Source organism: Antrostomus carolinensis, unplaced genomic scaffold (assembly GCF_000700745.2).
Source record: "Antrostomus carolinensis isolate BGI_N321 unplaced genomic scaffold, ASM70074v2 scaffold9869, whole genome shotgun sequence".
Classification (NCBI taxonomy): domain Eukaryota; kingdom Metazoa; phylum Chordata; class Aves; order Caprimulgiformes; family Caprimulgidae; genus Antrostomus; species Antrostomus carolinensis.
In genome coordinates, this window is record NW_010337910.1 from 17,591 (window position 1) to 35,122 (window position 17,532).

At 37.3% G+C, this 17,532-nt stretch overlaps 1 protein-coding gene across 3 annotated transcripts in view; it reads left to right on the forward strand.

Moving 5' to 3' along the window:
• SS18 (SS18 subunit of BAF chromatin remodeling complex) overlaps positions 1–17,532 on the forward strand; it is a 39,850-nt gene that overhangs the window by 14,845 nt on the left and 7,473 nt on the right. For 2 of the 3 annotated variants that reach the window (XM_010175331.1, XM_029086827.1), the window contains exons 4-6: positions 5,105–5,326; positions 14,872–15,039; positions 15,790–15,894. In XM_010175331.1, the coding sequence (XP_010173633.1) occupies positions 5,105–5,326; positions 14,872–15,039; positions 15,790–15,894 (495 nt within the window). The remainder of the gene's footprint in view (positions 1–5,104; positions 5,327–14,871; positions 15,040–15,789; positions 15,895–17,532) is intronic. The other variant, XM_029086828.1, reaches the window with a different exon arrangement.

The following is a 17,532-nucleotide window of genomic DNA, read 5'->3' on the forward strand; positions in this document are numbered from 1 at the left end:
GTTAGCTACAGAGCTACGTGACCTGTATTCAGTGTTTATCAGGCTGCCCTTGGGCTTTGATGTAGCTGACACACAGCATTCCTCTGATGAACAGAACTGGCTAAATTTAGTCTGTTTGAAACGGTGCAGTACAGCTGGCTTTAGGAGGCTTATTGGGGAAAGGTATTGGCCTGTGGCTGAGTGAACACAAATCCTTCCATAAAAAGATAACGTGAAATCATCGTAGCTAAATAATTAGATAATAATAAAATAGATACATCTTAACAAAGGGCATTTCAAGTTCTGTTGGTTTTTTTTTTTAAAAAAAAAAGCTTTTATACAGAAAGTTACCCAGCTTCTTACTAATCCTCTGTGTTCTTTATTATTTAAGATATGTTGAATCGTAAAGGATTTGTAAAGAAATGGCCTCCAGACTATTGTTCTAGGTATAAATTTCAAGTCATTTTTTATGCCATCCTGTTTTGTAATAAAAAGAAAGTGCTTGGGAAGTCAGAAACAAAGCAGTGAAACAAGATAATAAAATTCCACATTCTGCCTACCAGTACTGGCTTTGGGGTAACGATTCCCTTTAGCAGTCAGATCAGAGTGGAGAAGGGCCTGGAAAAGCTTGCTTCTTTATATAGAGGCCGTTTTCCAGAATTTCCACTCATAAAGTCATACTGCCTATTTCATGTGCATTGGCTTTCATCTTAAAATTGCATTCCCAGGATTGCTTTTGTTCAGGACCCCTTCGTTTTTTTGTATGGAGGAACTTTTCATACAAGAGCTCTTCAAGGTATAGATGCTTCCAAGAAAGGAAGCTGCTGTCAAAGGATCTTTGAAAATTTCTCTCTCAGTGGTCACAAGGACAAGCTCTATGACAGCAAACACAATAAATAACAATGCAAAACTTAATACGAAGTAAAAAAAATATGATTGCTGTAGTCTCTTAATTTCTTTGCAAATCTTGATAAAATGGGCGTGATAGTGACAGCTTTTCTGAGAAGAGTAGCTGAATAGCCTCTAGAGGCTTTATGTAAGAAGTGTAATAAAAGATCTGAAGAAGTTAGTTTCATCATACATGTTGGTCATGGTCTGCATTTGGAAGTGGGAAGAGTAATATATGCTGTTCCCTAAGTAGGGCAGAGATATTCTGGTTGTGGAGTCCTCTATCCATCTAAGATCCATCAGCTCCCATGGAGAATAGCATTGCCTCTCACAAATCAGTCTCTTTGACCCTCTAGTGTAATCATATTATTGTTATTATAATGATCTTTTCCAAGGAGAAGGATTACTAAGTCACAATGTGAGCATAATGACTTCACTGCAGAGCCACGGGGGAGAAAAGTCACTCCTTAAACATACATATTTTGTAATTAGATAGAATAAGAAAAGAGCTCTTACAAAAACATGTGAAAGGTAAATAGGTTTGGTTTTGGTATTCACCTAGGCAGATACTTAAATGCAGTTTCCAGCTAAGCTTTAATTTAGCCTTTCTTCCAATATTTTCCTTTTTGAATGTCTGTTCCTTCCCTTCTCTGTTTAAGGTTGTCTCTGAGGATGTTAAGATAAACAGCTTAGGATGAGGGCATCTCTAATATCAGAAAGGCATGCTAAAATCATTCCATAGTTAGGCGTTGGAAAAAGAGAAACAGAATCATCTTGTTAAGGGGATAGCTGAATGATACATAAATGTTTGCTTGTTTGCCTGTATGTGAGCCTTTTTTGTATTTCATAGGCATGTATTTGTAATAATTTCTGCAGTGTTTGTGTTTGCTTTCTGTTTATAGGGCACTTACTCTAAAGTTACCTAGACGCTTTGAAATAGAAGCCAGATACAAAACCTTAAATATCTGAAGAGATCTGTCCAAAAAGAATAAAGTCACTAATGTGCAAACCGAGGGAATCCAGGATGGACACCCATGCGTTGACCAGTCTGGAAGAAATAAAATGCAGGCTGTTAAAAATACTAGCTAAGGATTTCTGGAAGGCCTTATCTGAGTAGGGGCTTCCACAGGCCTGAGTATGGGTTGAATGGTTCGTGAAAGGATTAAAAGAACTGCCTGGTGATGTTCAGGGCATGAGTTGATATAAAGTTCTGCTGTAGACTTGTCCCATTGCCTAAAGGGCAAAGGATGACTCATACTTGTATTCTGGTTAATAGAGGACCTGAAGTGCTGCTAAGGCCCTTAATTGCATCCCCTGACAAATGAGTGCATGTGGTGTTTTACCAGGGAAGACAGTCATGATGAACCTTTTTCAGCCTATGGTGGAATTTAGTGTTACCTGTACCTGTGACAGATTATGGCTTTTACCTGAAAAAATTACTGTCTGAAGAGTTACACTGACTAAGAGTTTGTGTGATGCAGAGTAAGGGTGGTCTGGATTTGGAAGGAGATAACGAACTTGGTTGTGCTGGTAGCAAGTTGTCTTCCCAATTTCTTGAGCTTGTTCTGTCGTATGTAGAAAGTTGAAAGGTAAGACTAGCTGTAGGGTTCTCTGACCTTTGTCCTGGCGCTCATGGGTTGCTTTTCTGAATAACAGGTGCTTGTGTGTTACCCACAAGTTCTCTCAAAGTCTTTCCTTCCTCCAAATGTAGTCTCAAATGCACTTAGGCTGGCTTACTTATTCCACTAACTTTATTATAACATAGAATCTAATTAGTATAGAATTTAAAGCAGTTATTTTAATAGCAGATATGTGTTTCATGTCTCAGTCATATTTCAGTTATATTCCTTTCTTCCTATTTCATTTATTCATATAAAAAAAAAAAAAGTCAACTGTTAGGTGCAGGAGAACTCTGTGAAGTATTCTGGCAAACTATTAAAAAAATGTAGTTGTAAACTATGTTCTTACTATTTTTCATTTGTAAGGTTTTTTTGTTACTGTGGTCTTAGCTTTTCCTCTGTCCTTGTCCCCTAGCTTCTAATTACCTGATTTTGACCCCAGAACATAACGCATGCCTGACATTTCACATGCCAGCTTTTTCTTACGAATGCTTTCTCCTCTTTTGGTGCTACTTGAGATGTGAATTGTAAATTAACCTTTTAGAGGAGGTGTTTTATTTTTTCAGCTACTTCTTTCTTGGCAATTATTTTTACCTTCCCATTTTGCTTCTTACCTGGCCACTTTTAAAAAACTTACTCCACTGTGTGCTTGGCTCTGAGATCTTACTGTCAATTTCTTCCTTTAAACAAAAAGGAACAAAACCACTCCTAGGCTCCGACTTTCTGGCACCAACTCTGTGTATTTCTGCCTTTTCTTAGGAAAGAAACCAAGAAAGTAGTCTTCTAGCAGTCCTGAAATAGTTGCTTGGCGCTACAGTCTGGAGCTTTTCTTTATAATTTCAACACGCAGATGATTGATCTTGTGGTTAGAGATGATCTCACTTTTTCAGAGTTAAACTGTCTCCATGTTCTCACTGTTACAGAGGTGGGCAGTGTTGAATTGAGGAGGGGACAGTATAGACATCTGTAGTTCTCGGTCATGGTCATAATCCTATTCACAGAGTTATTTTTTCTGTATTTGTGGTGCATTCACCTTTGTTCAGTTCAGCAATCTCTGCTCACCTTGTTTTGCAGGAGCAGTGAACTGCAAGTGTGATAGCTTTTTTAGATTTTTCACTTTTCTTGATAAAATAAGCTTAGGTGTTCATTTCAGTACGGTGTCTTGAAAAGAGCAAGAGAGTAAACATGTTCTTAAACGTATTCTGTTTCTTGTTGGCTTTTAGTAGCTATGTTCCTTGATCATTGCCATCTTTTTCTTCTGCATCTTTTTGTCTGCAGGTCAGTTGGTATTGCCCTTGTGACCTTGTGTACAACTGTCTGTGTCCTTATTTTACCCTTCATTCTGTCCTAGATTAGTGCAGTTATTTCTTTAGCCAAGGCAGGACTTAGGAGCAGTTTACATCTGAAGGCATATACTTCACCCTCCTCCCCCCTCTACAGGGATATATGCAACTAAATCACTATCTTCCTTCAACTCTACTGATGTAGTTTCTTTTAGGTTCCTCTTCAAAATTTTCTGTATTTCTTAGGTTTTTTTGGTTTTTGTTGTTTTTTTTTTTTGTAGCTTAAAAAAGAAAACCTGTGGCATATGTTTACAGTTGACCTACTGTCATGTACTCTGGTTGTATGTATCTTCATAAACTCTTAATGTGGTGCTTGGCAGAATGCATAATCCTTGCATTTAATTTACTTTTTTCACTTGTCCTATTTATATCCAGTCACTCTTCTTATTAATTTTACTCCTAGTGTCTGCTTACTTATCCCAGCTGAAGTAATGAGTAAACTGATCAGATGGTGTTGAATGGTTATACTTTAAATACCAATGGAGAGTAGATTTAATTCAGAGAACAATCCAATTCCAACTTGCATTGTCAAGGAGAGGGGGAGGGTGAAGAGATGCAGTTGGCCTCATGGGTATATGAACAGGTTGTTCTTCCTTTGAATCTTTGCAGGCACGAGGTGAGCTGATAATTTGATGGCTGTCCTTCCAGTCATCATCTTCCACCCTAGTAATCTGTAAATGTACTTGCAGAACACTGTCTGTAGATTATATGTTCGAACAATGTTAAATATACCTTCTGCCATTTTTATTTTACATATATTTGTACCAAGCCAATGTTAATACTGCCTGACATTTGGGGGAAAAAAAAGAACTGTTACTTGCAGCAAAGTGTCTAATATAGTGTGTTTGAATAAACAGAAATGTTACAGCTATTGTAACAACTATATGTGTAGCTATGGTAGAGCTATGAAGCTGGCTATTAAACTGATACTGTGCAATTGCAGTTGAAATTCAGGGTGTGTTGTGCAAGTACTAAAAAGACTAGTTTTGCCTATAATATGAATATAAGATGAGCTGTATGATATTTTACACCTTTTATTTAGTAGCTTCAGCTGTTCAACAAAAGAAAATGTATTGAATAGTAAATCTGAACTTTGACTGTTAACTTTTTTTAATTTTTTTTTTAATTTGGGACATCATGAGCAAACTGTTTTAGCTTTGGTTTAATGTAATTGTATATAATAAGTTTTAATTAGTTTTATGATTCAGTATGACTAATTTGCTTGCTTTATGACACTTATCATAGAACCTTTTTGCCCTGTTTTTCTTTCTGAAGGACCTAACCATATGCCTATGCAAGGACCTGGACCTAACCAACTCAATATGACGAACAGTTCTATGAACATGCCTTCAAGTAGCCATGGGTCAATGGGTGGCTATAATCACTCAGTGCCATCCTCACAGAGTATACCAGTGCAGAATCAGATGACTATGAGCCAGGGACAGCCGATGGGCAACTATGGTCCCAGACCAAACATGAACATGCAACCAAACCAGGGTAAGTGAGGTGCTTGTTAGCTTCTGTAAAAAGGAAACATCGCAGATACAGACCTGTTCTTAAAGGTCTTTTCTTGTAGAATTCCTTCTCTAAATGCATTTGTACCCATGTTGGAAGACACTACGCTTCCTTTCTCCCATGTGTCACGTTTGCAGACATTGAATTCATATATTGTGTGAGAATCTGGGAATGGATCTGCTTTCATCAGTTACAAGTTTGAACTACTGTTTATCTTTCTCAAAATTTACACTTCTGAGTGTTATCATTGCTTGAGTTGATAAAATACATCTCTGCTCTTCAGTCTCTTGGGTAAATTGAAAAATTAAAGTCAGGTAGCCCTCAGTTTTTGTACCTAATTAATCTTTGTTCTCTGCTACATGCTGTTTTAGTGTGGAATGTCTGTTAATCTTGAACTAAAATTCAGTTCCAGGAACAAATCCACTGCTCCCTACTGTTTTCAGGAGATGTCCTTGTGTATATAGTAAAATTCAAAACTAATTTTGCATCTAGGATATTTGCATAGCATGAAGAGATGATGTATCCTGTTGACAGTGTGGTCCTTGTTGAAGTGCAAGGACACTGCAGAATTAAAATACTGCATTAGAGTCACAACAGATGAAATTATTAAATTGTGTGTATACTGCATATTCTTACAAATGTGCTTCACAAGTCAGTAAACAGTATTTTCAGTTTACCTGTTAAGTCTGTTACTACATTGGATCTGGAGATACCACTTGCTAGAAGACATACTGCAGATTTTTTTTTTCAAATGCTTCTGCCAGGTTTACAGCACGTATGGTTATTTTTCCAATATGTATGAACTCTTATGGATGTATTAGGTGAAGGATATGACTTGAGTTCAGGTTTTCGTCTCTCTTCTGATGCTGTAGGAGAACACGTTTTTTTCTTTTTCTAAGGCTCTCTTCCTGGTCATTGTAAAAAATAAAATAAAAAAAAAATCCAGTGGCATAGGTGGTTCTTAGTGCAGTATACTCTCGTTGGACAGCAAAGCTCCACTTTGTAAGGTAGATACCACTTGTTCCTGAGGTGTACAAACAGACGAGGTCATACTGATCAGTTTGATTATTAGATCAGAGAAAGGTTCAAAACAGACAAAAGGCTGAGTTAGTGAGAGACCAAAAGTGAATCGAGATGCAACAACTATTTCTGCAGTTTTCTTACCAGTAGTGAAAGTGGGAAGTCCAAGTCCTCTATCATCCACATTGTTATTGGTGTTTTCTTAAAATTCAACAGCAGAGGAAACAAGGTAAGCAAATAGCAGAGGAAACCATCACAAGTGGGAATATTTTTGACTGTCTCTATGAACTGTCAAGTTATCTGTGTGTTCTGAGCAATGCACAATGGAGTAATTTTGTAAACATTGTAAGATGCTTTAGAAAAGTCCTGTGTGTGCTCATTTGAAATTTTGTAGTTGCAGAGAGTGAGCAATAAATATGCAGCAGTATGTGTGAGGGAGCCATCCGCTAAGTCACTCGATAGAAGACAAGTTACTTTGTGAGACTGACTTACAATTTAGGACTAGTGATTATTCCATTTCAAAGTAGTGTCTTTACTCTTAGTCATTCCCCTGCTGTTTTTTCAGTTCTCTGTCAAACTTGAAAATTGTTCATTAGAAATTAGGCTGAAAGATACTTAAAAGGTTTCTGTTCTGAACACATAATAGTATTGAGGTGGCTTTGGGCAATACAGTAGTACCTAAACAAATTATATGTTCAACAGCAGCTGGTACGATTGCCTGCATTTAGGGCCGCGGTAAGCTTTCACATTGGGTAATCATAATTTTGCCAAATTTTTACCATTTAGGCTGAGACTTTTTCCATTCTGAATGTCTGCTCCAAGGCTGATTTTTTTTCACAGGTTTCACAGAAGTGGAGACCCGTTTCTGACAGTGGGGTGAAAAATTACCTTTAAAGTATTTCAATGTCTCACAAAAACATTAGTAAATAGAGCACTTCCTATTTAAATATAGGAGTGCAGTTGCCCCTTGCTTTAGAGCAAGGCTTTGAAACTTACCTGTTATGCCAGCAAGGTGCTGTTTCCTAATTCAATGAAAATATTGTCCCAATTTTTAAATATCTGTGGGGAAAGAAGTTTTTAAATCTGAGGATGTGCCTGTTTGCTATGTACTGATAGCTAAGGTTTTTGACCTAAGAATATTCCCAATCAGGTCTGCTTAATGCATTTCCTCCATTTTCTCCTCTTAGTTGTTGCATTTCTATGGAGATCTGGTGACAAATTAGAGGAAATATTTTTGTGTCTTTGCTCTCTTGTGACTCCAAGACAGCAGGGGACAGAATAACAGAGAAATCTGTGAGACTGTGGGAGATTTACATAGGTAGCCAAATCCAGTCTGGCTGGGTAGAGGGTCTCAGCCAAGCACAGACACTGCGGGTTTCTCATCTAAGTGAAGAATCAAGAATGAGCTGCTAGGAAATGCATTGAGATGCACTTTAACAAAAAGGGAATAAACAGATTGTGACTTGAAGGTTTCTTAATTGGTAGCATGTGCTGCCATTCAAAAACGGAAATAAACCAAAATTTTCTGAACCTCAGCATTGTCAGGAGGCATTGTGAACCCCTGAGCATGTGTTGTTTCTTTTAAAGGGATGATCCATACTGACAATGAGAGATCCTACTGTATCTGTCAGTTAATAATAGGACTAGCTAAATATAAAGCTAAATATTCCACAGGATAAGATCTTAGCATATCAGGTTGTCTGTTAAAAATTAGTAGATGTTTTCGACCTTAATCTTTCCCTGTATGAATTCCCGATCTGTAGAGGAATGAATCTGATGGTAAGTTTGTAAAACCATCTGGTTTCACAGGAGTGTTGTGAAAGTGTATTCGTTATGAAGAGTTGGACATTTTAGTTATGAGTGCTGTAAGAAAGCCCGTGAGTAAATGAATAATTCCATCTCCAGTGTTTGTCTAGGCATGCCATCTCACCCAAATAGTTAGGAGGAAACAAAATACTGAAGCAGCTTTTCGGTGAATAATAGCCGCTGTGTACTGAATGGGAGCAGTACTTCTAGGAAAAAAGTATGTTATTGTATAGTGGGTAAAGACACCGTAACACACAGAAAGGTTTGGTCTAACTTTTGGGTGGTTTTAGCATAACTTTTTATGTGTGTTTTCTAACAAAGCAGCTTGCTGTATATACACATTTAGAGGCAGATGGTGTTAGTAAGAAAAAACTGAAAAGCGCTAATTAAGAAACAAAGCACATAGTAAAAGAACCCATTGTTGGATTTACTTTCCATCCCCACTTTGTACTCAGTATTGACTTGCACTAGTTTATGAAATGCTAGCCAGAGGAGTATCTTAAAAGAGAAGCAAAGTTTTCACGGTATGGTTTTTATATTATCAGTCCAGTTAGAAAGAAAAACTTGAATCATTTTGGACTTAGGAAGCAGAATGTTTTCAGTGGAAGATTCTGTAGATGACTCTTGATTAAAACAGGTCAGGCTCAAAGGGTCCTAGTGAATGGGGTTACATTGGGCTGGCGACCTGTCACTAGTAGAGTCCCACAGGGATGTCCTGGGGCCGGTGCTCTTTCATGTCTTCATCAATGACTTGGATAGAGGGGCTTGAAAGACTGCTAACAAAGTTTGCAGATGACACCAAACTGGGAGGCCCTGTGGACACTTGAGGGCAGAGAGATCCAGATAAATTAGGGAGCTGGGCCATCACCAACCCTATGAATTTTAACAAGGCCAAGTGCCAGATTTTGCACCTGGGACACGGCAACCCTGGACACAGATAAAGACTGGGGAACAAGAGGCTGGAGAGCAGCCCTGCAGAGAGGGACCTGGGGGTTCTGGTCGATGGCAAGTTGAACATGAACCAACAGTGTGTCCTGTCAGCCAGGAGGGCCAGCTGTGTCCTGGGGTGCATCCAGCACTGCATTGTGAGCTGGTTGAGGGAAGTGATCATCCTGCTCTGCTCCGCACTGGTGCAGCCTCACCTTGGGTACTGGGTGCAGTTTTGGGTGCCACAGTATAAAAAGAATATAAAGCTACTAGGGGGTGTCTACCACAAAATTGGTGAAGGGTTTAGAGGGGAAGCCATATGAGGAGAGGCTGAAGTTGCTTGGTTTGTTCAGCCTGGAGGAGACTGAGAGGAGATGTCATTGCAGCCTGTAACTTCCTCACAGGGGGAAGAGGAGGGGCAGGTGCTGATCTCTCCTCTCTGGGGACCAGTGATAGGACCAGGGGGAATGGCAGGGGATGTGCCAGAGCAAGTTTAGGTTGGACATTAGGAAAAGGTTCTTTACCCAGAGAGTGGTGGAGCACTGAACAGGCTCCACAGGGACATAGTCATGGCACCAATCCTGACAACATTGAAGAAACATTTGGACAAGGCCCTCAGACACATGGTCTGAATCTTGGGATTGTCCTATGCTAGGGCAAGAGTTGGACTTCCAACTCACAACATTCTATGATTCTATAAAAAGCTACTGTGGCAGCCTGGGACACCCACAAGGAATATTGGCTACCTATTTGGAAAAGATAGGAAGCAGCAGGAACTTAGTGAATGGGGAAGAAACTTCTTCCTTGTGGGTGTATTTTTTCTTTTGTATGGGAAGCTACTTATGTTGAATGAAATATTTCAAGTAAGGCACATTTTTTACTTTCAGAGGTGAGGTGTAAGCACAATTTTCTGGAACCTGGAACTTGCATAGAAATTCTTCTTACCTATACTGAACAGATCTTTCGCAGTCAGATGATAATAATAATAGTAAACAGTAGAACTCAAATACTTCTCAGACCAAGAAATCACAGCTTGGCCATCTCAGAAACTTTGTTTCTCAGATCCTTTTGGTAGGATTCTGTTTCCTTGCCAGAAGTGCTTGAAGCAAAGTTGTCAAACTCCCCAGTCTGTATTTAATGAGTGTTATATGTTGCTTGGGGTGAGGGAGGGGAACTAGTTTACTTTTAACAGGTGAGCTCTACATGAGAATGTCATGTTGACTTGATAATTTGAAGAAGACCAGGTGTCAAATCTGGTGCTGAGTGTTTTTTAATGACTATTTCTTTTATGTAAACTTAAAAAATTCCATTAAAGCTTCAGAGTTCTTTCAATTACAAGCAGATATGAAGAGATGATGGAGACGGCAGAGATGAGGCAGGTGCAGAATTCATGTTCTTTTGTTGTCCCCATAAAGAAAGGAGCATAAAGATAGGAACATCCAGTGTTATCTGAAATACAAACATATCCAGGGTAAAACAGATCAGGATAAAATTATTTCCAAGGTTGAAGACCTTTTGTGAATGTGTTGCCATCTGTTCATTCCCATGTAAGCAGAAGCTGTTAGTTTCAATACCTCAGCTGCTTACAGTAGCCATGATATGGACAAAGCGGGGCAGTCTCAATTTTTTGGACATCTAACCTGTTAAAGAAAAATAAAATCACCTCCACGTTCTGAAGCGCCATCATACTATAGCTGGATTTGCAGGATGTTTAGCTGTAGAAGACACTGCAGTTCTCCTATCTTGAAAAAGCAAAGTTATAAACAAACCACAGTGCTTGTTCTTTCATTTTTCTTCTGTAGTGTAAAACATGAAAGGTGACATTGGTAACTAAGGAATTTTTTTTTTTTATTACTTATTTTTATATATTTTTACTTTAAATGCCACCTGAAATTATAGTTCAGTTTGAGCTGAGAACTTTGTTGAATAAGCAAGTATAGAGAAGTTTCTACTACCTTTAATTTGCAACTTAAATTATACTTTAGGAACAGCAAAGAATTTTGTATCCTCAGAGTCTTTTGAGATAGTGTTTAAACTGCCTCTCACATTAAAACACCTTTAACATGATGGTTCATTTGACCAAGTACATCTGAATTGTAGCTTTTCTCAAGAATCTTGAAAATATTAAAAGGTAAATTTACGCTACGGTAGAGTTCCTAAGCAAGCTCTTGCAAGAGTTATCACCATCATTTATTTTTAAAAACAAGTGGGATTTTTTGTAAACATAAAGAAAAAACAACAAAAAAGTTTTGAGGGCTGCTGCATTGCTAGGTCCATATTTTGTTATTTATGTAACAGTGGACATAAGGTCGAGATTTACCATGGTAAATCTGGCACGATGTACTTTGCTGAGACTCTAGATGTGGATATCCGGTTGCTTTATTGGTATGAGTGCACATGGTGAAACGCCGAAAGAATAGACCTCTTCTTGGCAAAAAACCCAACACATTTTTGAAGACTGAAGAAACAGTAGAAAAATACTGTTGGTTTTTGTTTATACCCAGCTGCTCCCATTGCTCTTTAATCAGAACAGCGGAGCCACCAGTTTGTTGTGAATATGGTTCCTTACTTCTCTGCTTCTTCAGAAGTTTCAACCATGTCAGCAGTTATTCTTGTCCTTTCATAGCATTTGCCGCCAGTATCTGAGTTTCAGCAGAAGAGACAAAGCTAAGGAGGCATTTTTAAACCACTAAGTATTTCTGCAGCTCTTCCATATCCTTAGTGCATCCTTCTAGTCTAATATTTGTTAGGTTTTTTTTTCTGGGTCCCACTTCTAGTTTGTGTTTCAGTTTCTCTGTATTTATCTTACATGTCTGAAGGCTAGGTTGTCAGTTTCCTGAAGTCTTGTCAGGAGACTGCCACCGGATCACTGCGCTTACAAGAAGATTAGGTACCAGCCCATTTTTTACTTAAATCCGCATACCTTTTCTTCCCTATATCTAAGTCCTCCTTATGAGACAGTGGCTGGAGCAGGAACAGTGTAGTATTTTTTCATTTAGTAGGTGTAGACGACCTTGAAATGAGCAGGGGAGGAAAATGTGTATTCTTCATAATGTAGACTATTTTTAATTAAATTGAATAATGAGCAGTTCAGTTTTCACCTGTTGTCTGGCTTTCTTTGTATATTCTCTTACTCTGTAAGACTGATATGGACCTACACTGTGCATTTTTCAAATGCCTGTTCAATGACTACCAAAATTACCTGCACTCCTCACAGGATCTACAGTGTTACTTGTTAGCATCTTTTTCTTCAGACTTTAATCCCAGGAATGCTTCCAGTATATAGACATGTGAAGGCTGAATATACACAAACATTTACAGGACTTTTGTACTATGTAAGTTAAAATAGTTTCTTGGAAAGACAGTAGTCTGCTTGTGTAGTTGCATCCTTGGAGGGATAATCCTACACAGTATTTTCTTAGACTCATTTTGGAATATGTACAAATGAGATATTTTGTCCTCTCTGGAATAAATAGTTCAGAAACTCACTAAAAAATAGTATCTAAGGAGAGTTTTTGAAAGCAGCGTTCTCTTGTAGCACACAGTTTTGTGAACTTCTGTGTGTGAACTCTTCCCTCCAAGTCTGGAGGAGATCGTGCCTTCCACTGAGTGTAGTTTGTGACCTGATTGGAGATTCAAGAGCTGTATTTTAAGTGGGCTGTAAAAATATGTGCTACAAATGTTAGAAAGTCTGAGATCATGAACTAATGGTCTTAAGTTTTTGACTTAAGTTTTTTGAAGGGGTTTTCTATGTTGGTTTTATATCATATTATTATATGATGAATAGATATAGCTTTATTGTAGGCTTGATTCTTTTCAAAAGAAAACACAGATTCAGTTTCCTCACCCCTCAAAACTACTGCGTAAAATGGTTCTCTTGCATGAGACGAGAGACCATGGTTCTTCTTTTAGATATCTTCTTAATAAGAGAGAGATGTGAACTAAACTGGAAGGAAGCCAGGCGCTCTGTTATTAACAGAATGCACAGTCTGATACAGGGTAGTGAATTCTCATTGTGGCTCTACAAAGCGTTAATGAAGTTCTAATTTAAAAAGCAAACAGAAAACCTCTACATTGCACCATGGGGACCCAACACATTTTATCACATTGTATTGTGACTAATATTAATATTGTTAATTAACAAGCTTTCTTGAGATCTAGGAATATTATGACAACAAGTTTTTCTTTTTTTTTCAAGGCTGCCTAATGTTTCTCAGTACCTCCAAACAGAGGAGCAGTGAAGTGGAATGATCTATATTGACTACTTGTTCAGAAGATCAAAGAATGAAATATATTTTTGCTAAGTGAAAAAAAGTTACAGTATCTCAATTTAAACAACATTTTTTAACTTTAAAATCAGGACAGGCAAACTGCCATGCTGAAGGGTAGAAGCATAACTGCATCATTTTAAGAGTGGGCAACATTTATCTTCAGATGAAAATGAAGCTTAACAGAACTAAGGCCACTTTACTTCTCACTGAGAGATTCCACACAGGGGTTTAATGGGATTTAACTAATGCACTTTGAATTCATACCATTAATTAATTTGGCTTAACTTTCTCTCATAACCCCAGATAGACAGGATCTGAGTGGCTATGTAGTCCTTTCCTTATATAAATCCATTGTCAGTATTGACTGTATCTAGGTAATTTTCCAGTGCTGCAGTCTCTACATAGGACTTCTAGCACCTAGTTATTTAAAAATATTAAATGCGGTGGCAAAATCTAGCATATAGAAAACTAGATGATACCTTCCTTTCTCTTGGGATAGGGCTAAGGAGTGGCTGTACTAGCTTGATGTTTTGATTTGTTTTGTTTTTTAATGAGACTAGTTACTTGTCTTTGTAGTTTATAAAATAAATATTTAAAAAAAATACAAAAAAGCTTAGAGTTTCAGTATTATAAAGTGTGCAATATATGTTAAGTGTTTTGAATTAATGTATTGTAAAAATATGTTGTTTAAGAAGTTTATCGCCTTATCACAACTCTTTCCTCCTTGTATTTTTAATAACTGGAATAACTATTTTCTGAAGTGGTACTACAGAGGAAGTAAAGTTGTTCTTTGTTAAAACTTGTATCAGCCTAACCTGCAATCTCATGTAATGAAATGGCATAATTTTCATTGCTGTATGGTGTCAGTAGGGTGCTCTTAACTGTTTTCATTACTGAAATGTGCATTTCTTCAAGTTAAGCCTTAACCAGATTTTCTCAGTTGGTAAAACATGGACAGTACTTGCTATCTCCTGGTCTCTTCCTGTGGCTCGTAAAAAGTTGGTGCAGCTTGGTATGAAAGAAGATTTCTGTTACAGGCTGCTTGGGACTGTTCAGTGGTGGGCAGAGCATGTATTTCTGTGGGCCTTTTTGCATACTGCCTGTTGTGTGATTGCCTGACCAACTGGTACACGAGGGTTGTCTTTACAGACAATAAAAGTGTTTATTTTGTGATAACAGATAAGTGCCTTGTTGATGTTCTCTAACAACAACTACATGTGTATCAAAACTATGCCTGGGGGAACTCACAATGTTAAATAATTTTTCTGTGACTTGTCAAGGTTTCACCATCAGGTTTTCATCTGCACTTTCTTGCTTTGTACTTGGTTACTGAATTGGTCGCCTGTATTTAGGTAGGTCCAGAAACAGTGAATCCTGAGGAGAGCACTAGAAATACAGAGCCTTTTTTGGTCCATTTTTAAAGGTTGAGTTTTCCATGTTCTTTTTGAAAGACTTAATCACAAATCATGTGTTACAGAAGGCTTGCCACTTTTCCTTTTACAGGTCCAATGATGCACCAGCAGCCTCCCTCCCAGCAATACAACATGCCACAAGCTGGTGGCCAACATTACCAGGGGCAGCAGCCACCTATGGGAATGATGGGCCAAGTTAACCAAGGAAATCACATGATGGGTCAGAGACAGATTCCTCCGTACAGGCCTCCACAGCAAGGTAGGACTTCACTTCAGTGTTTTACATTGACTTTTGGGTAACCATCTTTTAAACATTTTAAATCACTTCCTTGCTTATACCAAATTTTGATCAAATCATTGGGTGTCACAGACTTTGTTTGCAGACTCTTTTTCTTACCCTCTTAAGAGTGGTTCTTGCAGCAACAGATTACTGATATCACCATGAAACATGAGGACAAGTATTTTTTTGAGTTCTTTCTGACAAAAAGTATCTAAATATATGCATCTCAGATATTCTGATACAAAATTCTGGTTTTATATTTAAATAATAGGTATAGAAAAGGAACAGAGTACCTAATTGTTTCTGAATTTGTTTAGTTACAAAAAAAAGGAACAATGTTCCACAATCTTTTTCTTTTTTTTTTTTTTTTTTTTTTTTTTTTTTTTTTTTCCTTGGTCCTTTTAAACACCTTAGGACCTTTGGTCCTTTTTAACACCTGTTATATGTGTGTTCCTAAAATGAGCTCAAAACTGAAGTTTGATATATATGTACTCAATCTAGTGCAGCCAAACAACTCTGTGTGTGTGTGTGTGTATATGTATATATATATAGATAGTTATATTTAATGGGGTTTTTTTAAATAAATCAGATTACATATATTGTCTGAAATGCAACGATATGGGTGGGAAGTACATTTGAGAAATATTTCTCATACTCAAATCAGAAATTAGCAGGCTTTATAACAGAGAAAACAAGTTATTTACGTATTGACTGGTTGTGGTTTTTCAGGCCCACCACAGCAGTACTCAGGCCAGGAAGACTATTATGGGGACCAATACAGTCATGGTGGACAAGGTCCTCCAGAAGGCATGAACCAGCAATATTACCCTGATGGTAATCTCTCATAAATGTTAACTTTCCCATTTTCTATACCTGCCCAATATTAATGTAGTCATATGCCCACAATTAGGGAGTGGGGCAAGAATAGTAATTGGATATCATACCTCACACTTAGAAAACCTTCCAAATTCAGAATAGTTACTACAGTTTAAGTTACTATGACAAGTTAATTTTACAGCTTACTCAAAGTATGTAATTTGTAATACTCCCATTTGAAACTCTTAACAACAGTTTTAGTATTTCAAAATGAAAATTCTGTAAGTGGTTTATCTAAAAGCATGGAGGGTTCCTTAGCATATCTAGTATAATTGAGACGAATTAAAACAGTCATAACTTTATTATAAATAAGAGAGGGGACGATATCCTTTTATTAAAAATCTTACTGAAGTGGAAGAACTTGTTAAAAAGATGTGGTTTTTCTGTAAATATTCTATTTTTAACTTAGTGTTTAGTTTTAATGCAAGTAGCACAAATGTGTTATTGCTACCATGGATGGTATGGGCCTTGAGCTTAATTTTTTACAAAGGAATAAAATGGTCCCTGCCCTGAGGAGCTTGTAATTGTGAATCCTCTTTAGAATTCCCCACAGTGTGTTCAAGACAAGACCATAACTTTAAATTGCATAAATCTGTCCTCCTACCTCTTGGAGTTTAGAGTGCTGAAGGCTATTGGATTGTGTTATAAGTTAGAAAAGTTGCAATTAACATGTTTTCAGGCTGAGCAGAGACTGTGAGAGCAAAGATGCTGACTCATGACTGCTATGATAACTGTGTGTTGAACTTAATGGTATCTTACGAAGTTCAAGGAATGTGGTAGACATCAATGTTTTGAAAATGTAAACAGAGCAAAGCTGTGTGATTGCCGAAGCAACTACGCTTTGCAAATAAAGGGTACAAGTTAGTTGTTTGAATTTTAATTTCTATTAAATTGATTTTAAGATCCATCAAGCCATGTCTATATAAGCTTACATATGTTATTTTTGGAGTTAAACGTGCAGAGTTATTTTACAAGTTGCATTAACTCGTAATTATTAAGCTTTCAGTTTGGAACTTTTATGTTACACACAGGAACTTTATATGGTTACAGGCAACTATTGTAGTAGGGGCAATTGGATGTTACCATCAACAGCCCTGTGGCAGCACAGATTATGTCTCTAAAACCTCTTCCTTCTAAAGATTCATTCTTTATCATTACCTCATTATTATTCTTAAATAGAATGTAAAGAGAATGTAACTTGTGTTTAGTTATGTATTTGTATTAGATATATTCCATGACATATGTTACAGTTGCAGAACTAGTTACAAAGACCACTTAGTTTTAGAAATATTTTCTCCTTTACTTCCTTTATTCCAAATGAATATACTTTGTATAATTCTATTTCAAATTAAAGTAAAATTCTGGCTTATTTTCTTGACAAAGTTATCCTTAAGATATATTTTGGTCATCTGTAAGACGAAATATATTTGTTCTAAAAACAACAACAGGTGGGGTGCTTACTGCATGTGTTGATTTCTTAATCTGAGCTATTTGTAGTCTCTGAAAAGGAAGGTTCATTTGTAATGATCCTACTCAGGACTGGAACGTAAGAGGAGAGGTTTTCTTAAGACTTGGAAGAAGTCTGTCTGTAGGGAA